The 17,579-nt window shown below is 39.2% G+C and overlaps 1 protein-coding gene across 34 annotated transcripts in view; it reads left to right on the top strand.

The window, feature by feature from the left end:
- The window catches only part of MGA (MAX dimerization protein MGA), a 105,345-nt gene that overhangs the window by 16,467 nt on the left and 71,299 nt on the right, over positions 1-17,579 (top strand). For 23 of the 34 annotated variants that reach the window (XM_081153295.1, XM_081153300.1, XM_081153326.1 and 20 more), the window contains exons 1-2: positions 5,296-5,407; positions 12,325-13,452. In XM_081153295.1, the coding sequence (XP_081009421.1) occupies positions 12,392-13,452 (1,061 nt within the window). In that variant the 5' untranslated portion in view covers positions 5,296-5,407; positions 12,325-12,391. Of the gene's footprint in view, positions 1-5,293; positions 5,408-5,649; positions 5,863-11,922; positions 11,990-12,324; positions 13,453-17,579 lie in introns of those variants that run through there. The other 11 variants (XM_081153327.1, XM_081153297.1, XM_081153299.1 and 8 more) reach the window with 5 other exon arrangements.

Here is a 17,579-nt window from a genome sequence, read left to right on the forward strand (position 1 = left end):
GGAAAGAGAGAAGAGAAGAGAAACATTGATGTGAGAGAGACACATGGATTGGTTGTCTTCTGCACATGCCGACTGGGGCTGAGGATAAAACCTGCAACCCAGGTGCCTGCACATACCCTTAACTGGGAATCGAACCTGAGACCCTTCAATTTGAGGGCCGAGGCTCTAACCACTGAGATACACTGGCAAGGGCTTACTTATTTTTTATTATTTATTTATTTATTTATTTACATATTTTTGTCCATTTTATTATTTTCATTTTTAAAATTTATCTTTATTGTTGAAAGTATTACATATGTCCCTTTTCCCACCCCCATTGATCCCCTCCACCCCTCATCTGTATTCCCCACCCCTCCACCCCAGGTATTCCCCATACTATTGTCTGTGTCTATGGGTTATGCATATGGGACATTACATATGTCCCTTTTTCCACCCCCATTGATCCCCTCCACCCCTCATCTGTATTCCCCACCCCTCCGCCCCAGGTATTCCCCATACTATTGTCTGTGTCTATGGGTTATGCATTTATGCATATAAGTTCTTTGATTAATCTCTTCCCACCCACTTCCCCACCCCCACCCCCTGAGATTCCTGAGTTTTTTTCATGCTTTTATGGCTCTAGATCTATTTTGTTCATCAGTTTATTTTGTTCATTATATTCCACATATGAGTGAGATCATGTGATACTTGCCTTTCTCTGACTGGCTTATTTTGCTTAGCGTAATACTCTCTAGTTCCATCCATGCTGTTCCAAAGGGTAAGAGATGCTGCTTCTTTTCTTTTTTAAATCCTCACTTCAGGATATTTTTTCCATTGCTGTTCAAAGAGAGTGGAAGGGAGAGAGAGAGAGACATCGATGTGAGAAGGATACATCAATTGGTTGCCTCCCGCACACTTCCCAACCAGGGCAGGGGATTGAGCCTGCAAACGATATATGTGCTCTTGGCCAGAATCAAGCCCCAGACCCTTCAGTCCACAGGCTGATGTTCTAACCACAGAGCCAAACTTGCTAGGGTGAGGTCCTTTTTTACAGCTGCATAGTATTCCATGGTGTAAATGTACCACAGCTTATTTACATACTTCTCTACTGATGGGCACTTGGGCTGTTTCCAGATCTTAACTATTGTAAATTGTGCTGCTATGAACATAGGGGTGCATAAGTTCTTTCTGATTGGTGTTTCGAGTCTCTTAGGATATATTCCTAGAAGTGGGATCACTGGGTCAAATGGAAGTTCCATATTTAATTTTTTGAGGAAACTCCATACTGTTTTCTGTGGTGGCTACATCAGTCTGCTTTCCCACCAGCAGTGTACTAGGTTTCCCTTTTCTCCACATCTTTTCCAGCACTTGCCATTCTGGCAAGTGTGAGGTGATATCTCATTGTTTTAATCTGCATCTCTCTGATGATGTTACTTTGAGCATTTTTTCCTATGTCTCTTGGCCAATTTGTATGTCCTTTTTGGATAAGTGTCCATTCGGGTCCTTTGCCCATTTTTTTTTTTTTAAATATATCTTTATTGATTTCAGAAAGAGGGAGAGAGAGATAGAAACATCAATGATGAGAGAGTCATTGATCGGCTGCAGCCTGCAACCCGGGCATGTGCCCTGACCGGGAATCGAACCCTGATCTCCTGGATCCTGGGTTGACCATCAACTGCTGAGCCATGCCCGGCTGGGCCTTTTCCCATTTTTAAATTGGATTGTTTTCTTTTTGTTGAGTTGTATGAGTTCCTTATGTATTCTGGATATTAACCCTTTATCAGATGTTTCATTGGCAAATATGTTCTCCCATATAGTGGGCTCCCTTTTTGTTTTGTTTATGGTATCTTTCTTTTTTTAATCCTCACCTAAGGATATTTTTTCCCTTGGTTTTTCAGAGAGAGTGGGAGAGAAACATCAATGTGAGAGAGACATATTGACTGGTTGCCTCCTACATGGGCCCGGACTGGGGTTGGGGATCGAGCCTGCAACTGAGGTATGTGCCCTTGGCTGGAATTGAATCCGGGACCCCTCAGTCCCGGGGCCAACTCTCTAACCACTGAGCCAAACTGGCTAGGGCTGATGGTTCCTTTTGCTGTTCAGAAGCTTTTTATTTTGATGTAGGTCCCATTTGTTTATTTTCTCCTTTGTTTCTCTCACCCTAGGAGATGTATTGATAAATATATTGCTGTGAGAGATGTCTGATATTTTGCTGCCTATGTTTTCTTTTAGGCTTTTTATGGTTTCACATCTTACATTTAAGTCTTTTATCCATTTTGAGCTTATTTTTGTGTATGGTGGTTTAGTTTCATTTTTTTGCATGTACCTGTCCAATTTTTCCCAACACCATTTATTGAAGAGACTGTCTTTACTCCATTGTATGTTCTTGCCTCCTTTGTTAAATATTAATTGACCATAATGGCGTCAGCCAATTTCTGGGTTCTCTGTTTTGTTCCATTGATCTATATGTCTGTTCTTGTGCCAGTACCAGTCTGTTTTGGTTACAGTGGCTTTGTAGTATAACTTGCTGTCTGGTATTGTGATTCCTCCAACTTTGTTCTTCTTTCTCAAGATTGCCGTGGCTATTTGGGGGTCTTTTTTGGTTCCATATAAATTTTTGAAGTGTTTGTTCTAGATCTGTGAAATATACTGTTGGTATTTTAATAGGGATGCATTGAATTTAGATTCTTTTGGGTAGCATGGACATTTTAATGATGTTAATTCTTCCGGTCCATGAACATGGTATGTTCTTCCACTTGTTTATGTTTTCCTCAGAAAACGTCCTGTAGTTTTCTGAGTACAGGACTTTTATATCCTTGGTTTAGTCCTATCTTAATTTTTTTGTTGCAATGGTAAACGGGATTTTTTTTTCTAGTTTCTGTTTCTGAGGGTTCATTATTGGTGTATAAAAATGCCATTGAGGCTCTAACCACTGAGCTATACTGGCAAGAGCTCACTTAATTTTTTTAAAAGTCCTCATCAGATAGGTTAATTCAGAAAATATGACTATAGTAAAACTTTTTTATATAAATATGTTTTTATTGATTTCAGAAAGAGGAAGGGAGAGGGAGAGAAAGTAACATCAATGATGAGAGATAATCAATTGGCTGCCTCGTGCATGCCCCCTACTAGGGATTGAGCCTGCAACCCGGACATGTGCTGTGACCGGGAATTGAACCGTGACCTCCAAGTTTATGGGTTAATGCTCAATCACTGAGCCTCACTGGCCTGGCTTTTTAAAAAATATGTTTTTATTGATTTTTTTAGAGAAAGAGGAGGGGAGAGGGAGAGAGAAAGGGAAACATTGATGTAAGAGAGAAACATTAATCGGTTGCCTCCCATATGTATTCTGATGGAACCCACAACCTTTTTTGGTGTATGGGACTACACTCCAACTGTGCCACCCAGCCAGGTTTCTCAGATTCTTGATAGTACATCTCTAGACCTTTACAGGTTAGGCCAGTCTCACTTTGAAACAGAGCTTACCTCTCCTACCGGGAGATCCAGTGGTGAACATTGAAAATTTGGTGGTGTTTTTAAAAATATCTGGCATTTCAAACTGTTTGCTTGGTATAGGAAAAGAGTAACAAAAGAAAATTTCCACTCTCCCTCCCCACTAAGGTGTCATCCCAGATTTTCCAGTCAGAGATAACATTTGTGTTAACTTGTTTTTTGGGATCCAACTACCATTAGGTATGGTTGTTAAGTAGTCATCAGTCATTTACACCTTAGGATCAGATGCTTTGGTGCTAAGTCAACATAGATTTTTTATCTGCCTCAGAAAATGGAAATTTTGTATGAGGAAACCTTTGACACTTGAAAGTAAGGCATTCTTGGATGAAGTGAGGTGGAAAGTCTGACAAGGCAGCTCGCAGGATAAGGGGTTCTCTGGGTCAGGGAAGAGGAGGGTGTTAAAAAACTTACTTTTCAATTTTGCCTAGAATTTTGGGTATTAATCATTTGTTGTACTTGTAGTGCTCTTGTTGACAGTGCCTGAATGGGGGTTTTCAGAGCAACTGCATAAGTCTGTAAACTTTAGCTTATACATTTTCTAGTATACTAATTCCATCAATTTCTTCCCATGGCATATCCTCTGTGGAAAGAAGAAAGAAAAACACCCTTAATATGCCTGGAGTCTAGCTCAGATCAACCCTGTTGGACAAGCTTCCTCCTCTTTGCTCCTTTCTTTCAACCTCCTCATTCTCCTTCTTCACAGAGCTTTGTATTTAGTCATCTAGCACTTAGGTTCTCAGTACTTGCTAATTTGTCTGTGAGAGTGAAAGAAAAGTTTGGAAACATGGACCACAGTATCTGCTGAGAGTGAAAGAAAAGTTTGGAAACGTGGACCACAATATCTGCTCTCTTGTTACTCTTTTGTCTCTTTTCTCTCTCACTTTAAACAACTCTCGCTTTTTACTGGAATGTTAGCAGCAGAGAGGAAAGAGCGGCTGGTTAGGAATAGGGAAGAAGAAATATAATTTTTGATGTTTGTTTGGGAGAAATACTGTCCATTAACTTAGTTCAGCAACTGCCTGACACAGATATTCGGTAATTTTTTCTTTGCACCTCATAGCTTAAGTAGCTTGAACAAACAACAATTGAAAACACAGGATCAACGCATTCAAGTTCAGATAATATTCTATCGTGCAAAATTCTCCTTTCCAAGTTTTACTGTTTTGTCAGGACATCTTTCTCTTTAACCAGGCAAGTTAGTGGCAGTTCTTCTTCCCTTTCCATTTGGCAGTGAGGTTTTCGTTCTCCTCCCTACTTTCCTAATGTTCTTCGGTCATGGATGCTGTAAACTCGACCACTCGTTTCTCAAGGTCTTTTCTTCAAGGTTTCCTGACGTTCTGGCACCATCCAAACTCACAGAATATTGGGGAGGAAGATCTCGGACTCCTGAAGTCCTGGGGACTGCAGATCCCCATGTGGGTGGGGCTGGGCGCGGTAGGGGCGGGGCCCGCGAGGAGCCCTAGGGGACGGGTGGAAGGTGCAGTTGAGAAAGCCCGCGAGCAAAGGTTTCACGTTTTCACGAAGACTTCGTGTGCGAGGCTGAGAGAATTGGGGTGCCTTTCTCCTGCCTCGCCTTTCTTGATTCTGGAAGTTTCAGGAGGCTTATCTCAGTTGCTGGGGCCCGGAAAGACAGCGGCTTCAGCTCCAGGGGCGGGTCCCAAGGGTCTTGTCGCTGCGACGGGGCCGTTTGGCCTGCTGGTGCTGGGGGAGGGGCGAGGGAGGTGCTGCTTGCGTTCCCTTTTGCGCATGCGCGGCGGACTCTGAGCGGGTCGGAGCGCGTGCGCGGTGACGTGGACGTTCTGTGCGCGCGCAGGCTCTTCAGCTGGAGCGGACACACGGTGCGCCAACCGAACGGGATAACCCGCCCCCAGCGGGATGTGAAGGACTCCGGGTGAGGCCGGCCCCGCCCCGCACGGTAACTCTCGGGCTTGGGCTGGGGGTGTCGGTTTAGTTCTGCCCCAGTTGGAGTTTTTCGAGAGTTTGAAGCTCTTGTGTATTTGAACGGCGTGAGAAGCGTTCTTCCGAGCGATCTTCGCACGCTGGGGCCAGGCCCAGCCTTGCGCTGGGCCGTCTTTGGCGCGCGCCTTTGGTCCCCCCGAGCGAGGCTGCGCATGTCACTTCGCGCGCGTCCCCGGCCTTACTTCCGCGTCGCGCAGCTAACTGGGAACATCGACGCCAGAGAGAGCGGCCACGAGGCGGGCGGGGTGAGAAGCGCCCTTGGCGCGGTCCTACGTTCGCGTGCGTGGGGTGCCGCACCGCGTGGTACGATCCGCGTGACGATTTCCATCCGGGCGTGGGGCTTTAGTTCGAGAGCCCTGTGTGTGCGGTTTGCACTTTAGAGCCCAGGTCTCAGGTTTTCAAAACTCCGAGGTAAACGGTGCTGACTTTGCTCTTCTTAAGTTGTGTGCAGCGTTTTGACACCCGTACAAATGTTTTTTCTAGCATGTAATTTTCGAGTAAATTGTTTGAGGCAGGACCACGAGTTTAATAAAAAAGGGGGGCGAGGAAGTGAGCTGTACAGGAGTGGGAACTTGGTAAACAAAGGACCGGTGGCTCGCTAGTGCAGAAATGAGAGCGGGGGAAACAGGTGGGAAGAACAGGTGTTATTTTCTTTTTCTGTCTGTGGGACAGCCTTGGCTAGTTCTGTTTATGAGACTTCCCGCTTCTGGTAAATTGTCAAGTAGGTCTCTGCCCCCAGTGGTAGGTGGGTCTGGGACATAAACAGGTCTGAGCACCAGTAACCAAAGTTGAGGCATCTGTGTGCAAAGATTATGAAGAAATTACGGATCTTTCCAATCGAGTTGAGAGTAGAAAGTGATGGTGTCTTGCTGTGAAGATTTTTGCTTTCCCTTTGGAACCCTGGGGATGCCTCCTCCTGGCTAGGGTGGAAGCAGGGAACGCTAAAGGAGGTCTGAAAGGAGGGATTATTGATGGCAGAACACAGTGAGTAACCAAAGTAACGTCGTTCTAAAGGAAGACCACTCCCCCAGGGTTAAAGTCGCCGGAGTTGACACGTGGATCAAGAGAACTCTCGAGCCCACCTGCGCGCCGCCGGTGCGTGTTGTACAGTTCCACAGGCTTCTGCGGCGGGTTCCTAGCAAACGCTTGCTGCTCTGCCTTTACATTTTCGGCACGACGCCGCGGTTAGGCTGCAGGGATAGTGCCTGGAGGCGGCGTGACGGCTGCTGGGAAGGGGCCTGGCCTGGGAGAGAAGGGTAGCAGGTTCTGGAGTCTCCACGGTAACAGAATGAGACTGGATCCGTCGGAGTGATCCGCGGGTTCCGGCCGGCGGCACGTGATCTGTTGGGACTGCTTTTCCCCGGAAGAGCTTTCCCTGCGGCATTTTTTCACGTGGTTTTTGGCCAGAGGGCCTCTGCAGTTGAAAAGCGGTGATTGTGAACACTTAACAGTCGACGGCGACTGCTCCTCCCCGGGACTGGCTGGAGGCATTTTCGTTTTTAAGGGTATGGGGATTATCGTTAGTGCTTCTTGCTGCCATAGCCTTGTTTTCCAACGGTTGAGTGGGTTGGGTTCGCTTAACAGAAAACACATGCTTACGAGTTGAGGAAATTGAGTGCCCTGGGTATCTTGCCATACTTAGTCCAAGGCAGGTGGCTGTTTGGTTACTGCCATAAAAGTTCTTCAGATTCTTAATGCAACTGCTAGAGACCTGAGAACTTGCTAACCCCAAGTTGTAGTTAAGGGACCTTTCCTAGGAATAAAAAATGTTCCTGAAGCCAGCATTAACGAATGGTATCTGGGGAGAGAAGAGAAGGGAGCGTACTATTTTAGGCAGATGTAATTCTGTGCCTAAAGCACTAGAGAGAGTATTTTGAAATTTACCTTATTAGGATTGTGATGATGATAAAATGCCCAGGATATTGCCTGGTCCGAAGTAAGTGCTTACTAATAGACAAGCACCATTTAATTAATTATTAAAATTAACCCAATGACAAGAACTGGTATTTGAATATTTTACTGTCTTTGCCACCATTTGATATCATATTTTTGATTATATTTATACCCCAAGTCTATTTTTCTTACGATTTTTCAAATTTCTGGGCCTATTGTATATTTAGGTAAATACTGAATTCGAGTGAATGTATTCTCTTACAAATTTGAGTTTCAGAAATGTAATTTAACTTAACCATACTCTTGTAGTGAATGATCATATTAAGGAACAAACTAACATCTTGGTGCCTACAATACAGTAATGCATTTGTTGTATGAAAGGTTATGGTTATTTTTAGCAAGTTTGGAAACATTCAAAATGGGTTCACCAGTATTTGAATATTTTGTGTTTTTAAAGTAATGGTATTGGTTTGGAATTTTGATTTGATTTTTTTGATTCAATACATGAATCATTAAATTAGGTAACTACCTAGTAAACTAACTAGTGTATTTTGTAAGTATATGAGGGTCACCACTTTAGTAGTTAAACACTTACCAAAGAGGTCATTGGTGAAAAGACAATTCGAATAGAGACTTTGAAATTTTATTTATGGAACATTCCACATTACTTACCTCAAAACATTCTTTGTGAAAGCAATTGTTTGTCTCTCCCTCTCTCCTGTGACATTTTCAGTGTTACTTACGTATTTTTCATCTGCAACTAAACATTCCTCAGATCATTATTATAGTTATTTTATGCAGATAAAAGTCTGAACTGAGATTATTTTTGAATGGTAAGTTATATATATGTAACAAAACTGTGGCCTTCCTTACAGCTCTTACAGAGACAAATACAGAGTATTTTAGAATCTTGCTGGAAGGAGTATTTCTTCATGACTGGCCTAGCTCTTCCTAAAAGTACAATTGGTTTTTGCAATTAAAGTGGTTTTAACCTTTAGAGTAGTAGTCTGTGTCTGAAATAGCTGAATTTGCCTAATTGACTGTACTTTGATTAGAAAATCCAGTGTGGTATCCCAAAAGCATAGCCATATTCTTATAGTGAAGTGGAGAATTTGATTCCTTGTTCCTAAACTAGTGGGGAGGTATATCTCAGGATATTGTTTGGTCATAAATTAGGTCTTTGGTTTTATGTATTTTGATCTACTCATGGAGCAACTTGATTGGAGGATTCTTTTTTTTAAAAAAAAACACGACCTGTACACATAAGTCTGAAAGTTCTAACTTCTTCCTGTCTTTGTATACATTTTTACATTTTTAAATTAGACTGGTTGACTTTTTTGCACTTAATTTTTTTTGTTTAGGTGAAAGGAGAATTTTGAAATGTGTATGTATAAAGTTAGCATAAAATTTACTTCACTGTAGTCTGTAACACTAAACTGGATTTCTGTCAGTTGAATTTTTGACATTTCAAAGGTTAATTTTTAAAAGATAGTGATTTTTTAAAAGTATTGATTAAAATTTCTTTGCCCTGGTTTTACCTGTAATGGTCTGAAAACCAAGCTTTTATATTGTAGAAGACAATTTTTAAGAAATTCTGAACCCTTTAATATACTCATAGGTTTGTAGTCATAGGTTTGGGATAGCTAAAACATTTTTTCAGGTAGTTCTTTGTCAGTAGTCATATTTAAGTGCACTTAAGAATATTTAGCATAATTGCTCACAAAAATTGGTGATTTCTAACAAAACTTTGAACTGTATGGACTACATACAGCATTAGGAGTTTGCATTGTTTGAGTTATATACCATTGTAGAGGTATTAGTTTTTCTGAGTTCTCTAAGCTTTACTCTTTTTACAAAGTCACCTTATTTGTCTGTTTGAATTTTGTTTTATGAGTATATGATAGATATTGCCTAAACTTGTTAGTTTTAGTAAACCACTGAACCTAATTGCCTTAAGCCTGAGGCAGCTTTTGAAAGGAGTCACCCTAAATTTTATCTCTTAAAAATAAACTTCAAATCAGAGGAATGATTCTTTTTTTCACCTTGCCTGGATATTCGTGCTTTAGTGTTAGGAAATGGGTTTCTACTTCTGTATTTAGCCATAATAGGAAACAATAGCTAATCTTTCTGAAGTCTTGATTTTTAAAATACTTGTATCTATTATCCTCAGGCTAGAGAATATTTTAAGTTTTGGAGGTTTTTTTTGGGGGGGGGGCAGTCCTGTAAGGAGGTAAAAATCAGACGCTTTTACTGCTTGTCAGTAGGTCTGATGAAAGATAAAATTAGACATTTTAATTAAAATGAGGAGCACCAGTAAGTGACTGAATTTGATTAATCAAAATTACTGGCCCAGTTATATAGGTGTAGTGGTGTAAAATCTTCCTTTTTTGTGTAAAGGCTAATTGGAGGTGATAGCTTTATTTATCTTGTAGGTAATTTCGGTAATTTAGCCACCCCAGTTCAGTTGAATTTAACAATCTGAGATTTTTTTGCAGCTTTTTATTGAGATATAATTCACATAGCATAAGATTTGGTATTTTAACAGATATATTTGAGTTGTTTTTAGTTCCTGAACATTTTCATTACTCCTCCCCAAAGATGCTCCATACCCATCAGCAATTGTTCGAATTATCCCTCCCTCTGTCTGTCCTGGCAACCATGAATTTACTTTCTTTCTCTAGATTTGTCTATTGTGGACATTTGGTATAAATGGAATCATACAATGTTGTGTCTTTTGTTATAACTTTAAGAATTAACTAATTTACTTTTTAAGCCTACGTTTTGAATGGTTGTATGTTCAAACAGTGTAAAATTTAGAAAATGTCAGTATGTATTTTCCCGACCACCCAGTTTCCCCTTGATATAGCCAGTACTACCAGTTCCTTTTCTGTCTTTGTAGTCTATCTATGTCAAGCAAATACATATATACTCTTTTATTTCTTAGGCTTTTTTTTTTTTTAATGGGAGGATATGTGGTTTTTTTAAAAAAATGATTTTAGAGAGGAAGAGGGGGAGAAAGGGGGAAAGAAAGAAAGAAAGATCAATGAGAGAGAGAAACATCTAATTGAACCTGCAACCTACATATGTGTCCTCACCGGAAATCAAACCTGCAACCTTTTAGTGTATCAGGAGGATGCTCCAACCAACGGAGCCACCCAGCCAGGGCTGACTTTTTTTTTTTTTTTAAATTTGTTTACTTTATAGAGGAAAGTAACATAATCTATAACAACTCTTTTAAACATTTTGCCCTTAATATATCTTGTGGGTAATTTTATATGAGTCCATGAAGGTTATACATTTTCTCTTGTAGCTGCAGAATATTTCACCTGTGGATATACCACCATTTATTTAACTGGTCTCCATTGATGGACTTTTTCTCCAGTTTTTTGTTGTTATAAATGGAAATGCAGGGAATAATCTGTACATATTTATTACAGGTGTGTGTGTGTGTATTTAAGATAAAGTCCTAGAAGAACTCTTCCATAGGATATATGCATTTGTTTTTTTTTCTTTATTGTTGAAAACATTACAATTGTTCCTCTTCCCCCCCCCCCCCCATTCAACCCTGCATTTGTATTTTTGACATTTTTATGTTTCCCTTTCTAACATCCTTTCCAATACCTCTACCAAACTTTGATTTTTGCCAGTCTGATAAGGTCAAAAACAGTATCTCAGGATGGTTTCCATTAGCATTTCTCCTATGCTGGGACTATGTATATTTGCAAAGCCATTTGCTCTTCTTAGCCTTTGCCCGTTTTTCTGTTAGATTTTTGGTCTTCTTGATTTTTTGGAACCTTTTTTATATTAGATAAATGGGTTATTTATGATATAATTTGTAGACACCCTTTCCCAGTTAGTCATTTGTTTTTGTTTTGCTTGGATGATATTTGCCAGATTTAAAAAATTTACATGGTGTTGAATTTATCAAAGGTTTTGCCTCCTACTTATTTTTCATTTTTTTTTGCATTCTACTTATTATCAAAAAGCGTTTCTGAGGATTTAAGAATTTAAAAAAATTATACTGAAGAATGGGGGTGTGTGTGATTTAAATGTTTGATCCTTTTGGGATTTTGTTCAATGTAAAGTCTGAAGTATGGAGGCAAATGCTTCTTTCCCAAGTAAGTTCCAGTGATGTGTTATGGTTTCCTTCCTTCCTTCCTTCCTTCCTCCCTCCCTCCCTCCCTCCCTCCCTCCCTCCCTCCCTCCCTCCCTCCCTCCCTCCCTCCCTCCCTCCCTCCCTTAAAATATGTTTTTATTGATTTTAGAGAGAGAGGAAAGGAGAGGGAGAGAGACACATCAATCAGTTGCTTCCATCTTCACCCGGACTGGGGATCAGGGAACCAAACCTGAAACGTGGGCATGTGCCCTGACTGAATTGAACTGGTGACTTCTTGGTGCACTGGACAGCGCTCAACCAGCTGAGCCACACAGGCCAGAGATGTCATGGTTTCTTTAAATATGTGTACTTTCGAGTTAAGGTAGCATTTTACTTTTTTATGAACCCATGCCAGTACCAAAATAAAGAGTTAATTTTGTGTAGTGGTAACATGGAAATTAATTTATTTTTACTCATTGTAGGAGAACTTGCTGTGTAACAGAATCCTGTGGCAGATTAATCCATAAAGTGTTGAGATCCTTTTAAAAAGTAAATAATCTTCCACTTCAGTCTCAAGCTTGTATACATTTACATAGTTTTTATAAAATGGGTATATACTTTTATTGATTTTTATGTGAGATTATACTATCTATAGTGAGTTATTGGAGGGCTGGGATATAGTAATTTAATTAAATTAAAATGAACTTTAAAAGACGATTAAATATTCCAGAATGAACATCCTCACAGTGATTGAGAGAAAGGCAGAAGCAACATCTTAGTAAAATTTAGGAATATATTTCTGGGATAATATAATAATTCTTGTGCTTTTGTTAACAAAATATTCACTTAATTAAAGGGTTTTTATTTTTCTGCTTATTTTTTAGGCTGGGAAGGCCATTGTGACTATGTGGTGACTACAGTTATCTTACTACTGAGTTTCCCACTGGAATCATGGAGGAGAAACAGCAGATTATATTGGCTAATCAAGATGGTGGGACAGTGGCAGGGGCAGCACCTACCTTCTTTGTCATCCTAAAACAGGCAGGAAATGGCAAAACAGATCAAGGAATTTTGGTTACTAATCGGGATGCCTGTGCTTTGGCGACCAGTGTGTCATCACCAGGAATATCTAAAGGCAAGATTTGCCTTCCAGCTGATTGTACTGTGGGAGGAATCACTGTCACCTTGGATAACAATAGTATGTGGAATGAGTTCTATCATCGAAGCACAGAGATGATTCTGACCAAACAGGGAAGACGCATGTTTCCTTACTGTCGTTATTGGATAACAGGTTTAGATTCAAATAAGAAGTATATCCTTGTCATGGATATATCTCCTGTGGATAACCATCGTTATAAGTGGAATGGTCGCTGGTGGGAACCTAGTGGGAAGGCAGAGCCCCATGTTTTGGGGAGAGTTTTTATTCATCCAGAATCTCCTTCTACAGGTCATTATTGGATGCATCAACCAGTATCTTTCTATAAACTCAAACTTACCAACAATACACTGGACCAAGAAGGGCATATCATCTTGCACTCTATGCATCGCTACCTGCCAAGGCTTCATTTGGTACCTGCAGAAAAGGCTACTGAAGTAATACAATTAAATGGCCCTGGTGTCCACACATTTACCTTCCCACAGACTGAATTCTTTGCAGTAACAGCTTATCAGAACATACAGATTACTCAACTGAAAATAGATTACAATCCATTTGCTAAAGGCTTCCGGGATGATGGGCTGAATAGTAAGCCCCAGAGAGATGGAAAGCAAAAGAGCAGCTCTGAACAAGAAGGGAATAGTGTTCCAAGTTCTCCTGGTCAACGGGCTCGTCTCACAGAAGGTGAAGGATCAGAGATACAGCTAACTGAGTCAGATCCTTTATTTAGGGGTCATGAAACATCAGGCAAGGGTTTGGAGCAGCCTTTCCTTAATATAAGAGACTTTCTTGGTTTTAAGGATATTGACTCATCACTTGGTGAAGTTACCCAGTTTAAACAAGAGGTTTCTGAAAGGTAGGTAACAGTTTTTCTGTTTTGAGAGAGAAAAGATTTTGGATTTAACATATTGGTTATGTGGACTGCTGATTTTTATAGGCATTGATAAATGTAAGCTATTAAAAAATATACCACAACTGCTTTTACATTCTGTGAAGTTACAGTTCATTTTTCTGTAATGAATATCAGTTGTGTTTAGGATTCAAAATTGTAAGCAAATTAGATGATTTATTAGAATGGGGATCTTCCACTTATTTAGATTTAGAATTTTGTTAGTCACGCATACTACTTTATATGTAGACACTATTAATTGAGGAAGGGAAAAGAAATAACCCCCAAGAAATGTCATAACTGACACAAAACTTATCCAGATGAGGCACAGAAGGGATTCAAAGTACATTTTATATTTAATACTTAAGAATTTACTGCTTTATGGACATCCTAATCTATAAATTTCCTGACTAAAAAACAAACTTCAGGTTATTATTATATGTTAAAATAGCATGATATACTGTTGTTGTTTTATTTGAAGTTGCATTACTTATTTATTATTTTTTTAATCAAGGACTATTTTTTTTTTAGAGCAGTTTTAGGTTCACAACAAAATTTGCAAAATTGAGAGGAAGATACAGAATTTTCCTATAGACCTCCTTCCCCAACTCATGCATAGCCTCTTCCATTATCAAGATCCCCAGTCACAGTGGTACATTTGTTACAATTGATGAACCTGCGTTTACACATCATAATCACCCAAAGTCCATAGATTACATTAGAGTTTACTCTCTGTTGTACTTTCTATGGGTTTGGACAAATGTATAATGACATGTATCCACCATACATACATACCATACAGAGTATTTTCATTGCCCTAAAAATCCTCTGTGCTCTGCCTGTTAATTCTCCTCTTTCCCCCAACCTCTGGCAACCTCTGATCTATCCTTTTTTTTTTTAACCCTCACCCAAGGATACGTTTTTTGTTGACTCTAGAGAGAGAGAGAGACATCAACTGGTTGCTTTTTGTACACACCACAACTGGGGATCAGACCCACAACCTAGGTATGAGAATTGAACCTGTGACCCTTTGGTGCTCAGGACCACACTCTACCAACTGAGCCACACTGGCCAGGGCCAACCTCTGATCTTTTTATTGTTTCCATAGCTTTGCCTTGTTCAGAATGTCATATACTTGGCATCATACAGTATGTAGGTTTTCAGATTGGCTTCTTTCACTTAGTAACATTATTTAAGGGTCTGTTATGTCTTTTCATGGCTTGATAGTACATTTCTTTTTAGTGCTAATAATAGTCCACTGTCTGGATGGACCAGATTGTTTATCTATTCATCTACTGAATGAAGGACATCTTAGTTGCTTTCAGGTTTTGACAAATATGAATAAAGCTTTCGTAAACTACTTTGTCCAAGTTTTCAGTTCATTTGGGTTGATAATAGCTATCTAGTGTGTATGAAATGGTATTAGTGTGGTTCATTTGTATTTCCCTAATTAGTGACATTGAGCATCTTTTCATGTGTTTATTGGTCATTTGTATATTTTCTTTGGGAAAAAGTTCTCAAATCTTTTGCCCATTAAAAATTTTTTGTTGCTGAGTTATGGCCATGAGTTCTTCATATGTTCTGGATATTAATCCATAATTTATTTATTTTTATTATTTTGGATAATCTTCCTAGTACTAAATCTTGTCATTGTATTAAGCAAATACATAAGGGTTAATTTAAAAAACTTTCTTTTTTGCTGATTTCCTTTCTGACCTTTATAATTTCCCTTTTTCTGCTTGCGTTTTGGGTTTTATTTGCTCATCTTATTCTGCTTTCTTTTTCTTTTAATCCGTAATTAAATGATTTGAAAATATTTTCTCCTATTCTATGAGTTGACTGTGATGATAGTATCCTTTGTTGCACAGAAACAAAAGTTTTTAATTTTGATCAAGTATAATTAAAAAACTTTTTTTCTTGTGTTGCTTGTGCTTTTGGTTTCCTACTTAAGGAACCATTACCAAACCCAAGGTTATAAAGATTTCCCCCTGTGTAAATTTAGGCCTTTGACCCATTTTGAGTATTTTAAGTATGTTGTGAGGGTCCTGTTTTGTTGTTTTGCATGTGTATATCAAGTTTTCCCAGCACTTTTTGTCGGGAAAAACCCCCACTATCCTTTTCCTATTAAATGGCCTTGGCACTCCTGTCAAAAATGAGTTGACCATATTTTGAGAGTTTATTTCTGGGCATTCCATCCTATTCCTATTCCTATTCCTATTCCTATTCCTATTCCTATTCCTATTCCTATTCCTATTCCTATTCCTATTCCCATTCCCATTCCCATTCCCATTCCCATTCCCATTCCCATTCCCATTCCCATTCTTCTGTCTGTATGTCTCTTCTTAAGCTGGTACCACAGTGTTTTTGGTTACTGTAGCTTTATAGTAAGTTTTGAAATTGAGAAGTGTGAGTCTGCCAATTTTGTTCGGAGTTTTCAAGGTTGTTTTGGTTATCTGGGATCCCTTGAAATTCCATATGAATCTTAGTATCAATATTTCTACTTCTGCAAAAAGTACCATTGGGATTTTGGTAAGGATTACACTGAATTTCTGTATATTGCTTTGGGTAGTGTTGCTATCTTAACAATATTATTTTTCCAATTCATTAACATGGGCTATCTTTCCATTTATTTAGGCCTTTAATTTCTTTCAGTAATACTGTATAGTTTTTAATGTAAAAGTCTTTTGCCTCCTTGGCAAAATTGATTTCTGTGTATTTTATTCTTTTTGATGCTATTGTAAACTGAATGGTTTTCCTAATTTCTTTTTTGAAAAGGGAATTTCTGTTTTATATTGCACATTGCTCAATGTATAAAATGCAGCTTTCATCCTAACTGCATTTACCTTTCTCTTATGTAGGTCCTCCTATTTCCTGTATCTTAAGCTGTTTTTCTTTGTGTTTTGTCTGTTTTTTTTTTTAAAGTTTTTTTTTTTTTTTTTTTTTAAATATGTCTTTATTGATTTCAGAGAGAGGAAGGGAGAGGGAGAGAGAGATAGAAACATCAGTGGTGTTTCTATCATTAATCAGCTCTCTCCTGCATGCCCCCCACTGGGGATCGAGCCTGCAACCTGGGCATGTGCCCTGATGGTAATTGAACCAGGATCTCCTGGATCCTAGGTCCATGCTCAACTGCTGAGCCATGCCCTTCTGGGCTGTCTGTTGCCTTTTGGTCAAGTACATCTTTCAGTAATTTTGACAGAAAGAATATATGAAATCTAGAATTTTAGCATGTTTAAATAATTTCTGATGAAAATAATAGTCCCTTGCCTCTTCTCTCTCAACCCCTAATTTTCTTCTTACATGTGGAAAAATAGCTTTGTCCTCATAGTTTAGAAATTATTTGATTATTTCTGTGTTGAAAATGCATTGTGAGTTCCAGTTTCCTGTTGAGAATTTGATGCCATTTTGACTCCTGGTCATTTGAAGGCTCTTAAGATCTTTTGTTCATCCCTCATGTTATGAAATTTTACAATGACAGGCCTTGGTGTGATTCTTATCATCATTGTGCTATGTTTTTTCAATCAAGAAATTCACGTTCTTTGGTTCTAGGAACATTTTTAGTATTTGTCTAAGTTTTTCACTTTCATTTTTTTCTTTTTTTTGGGAAAACTTTTTTTTTAAAAAAAAATATATCTTTATTGATTTCAGAGAGAGGAAAGGAGAGGGAGAGAGAGATATAGAAACATCAATGATGAGAGAGTCATTGATCGAGCCCGAAACCTGGGCATGTGCCCTGACCGGGAATCGAACCCTGATCGCCTGGATCCTAGGTCGAGGCTCAGCCGCTGAGCCACGCCCGGCCGGGCGGGAGTTGGATGTTCCATCTCCTGGATTGATTATCTTATAAATCAATCTTCTATTGTCTGTTATCTTTTTCCTCTACTTTATGTTGAAATTTCATTGATTTAGCTTCTAACTTAACTGCAATTTTTATTGCAGCTATCAGATTTAAATTTTCACAAGCTTCTATTTTCTTTTGCACTCCACATTCCCTTTTCCGAGTGGATTTCTTTTGTTAATTTACTAAACACTAGTTTCATGGAAGGTATTATGTTGTAGGTTATTTTAATGTACACCCTTAGTATGTGTACATA

Source organism: Miniopterus schreibersii, assembly GCF_964146895.1.
Source record: "Miniopterus schreibersii genome assembly, chromosome: 1".
In the NCBI taxonomy this organism is placed as follows: domain Eukaryota; kingdom Metazoa; phylum Chordata; class Mammalia; order Chiroptera; family Miniopteridae; genus Miniopterus; species Miniopterus schreibersii.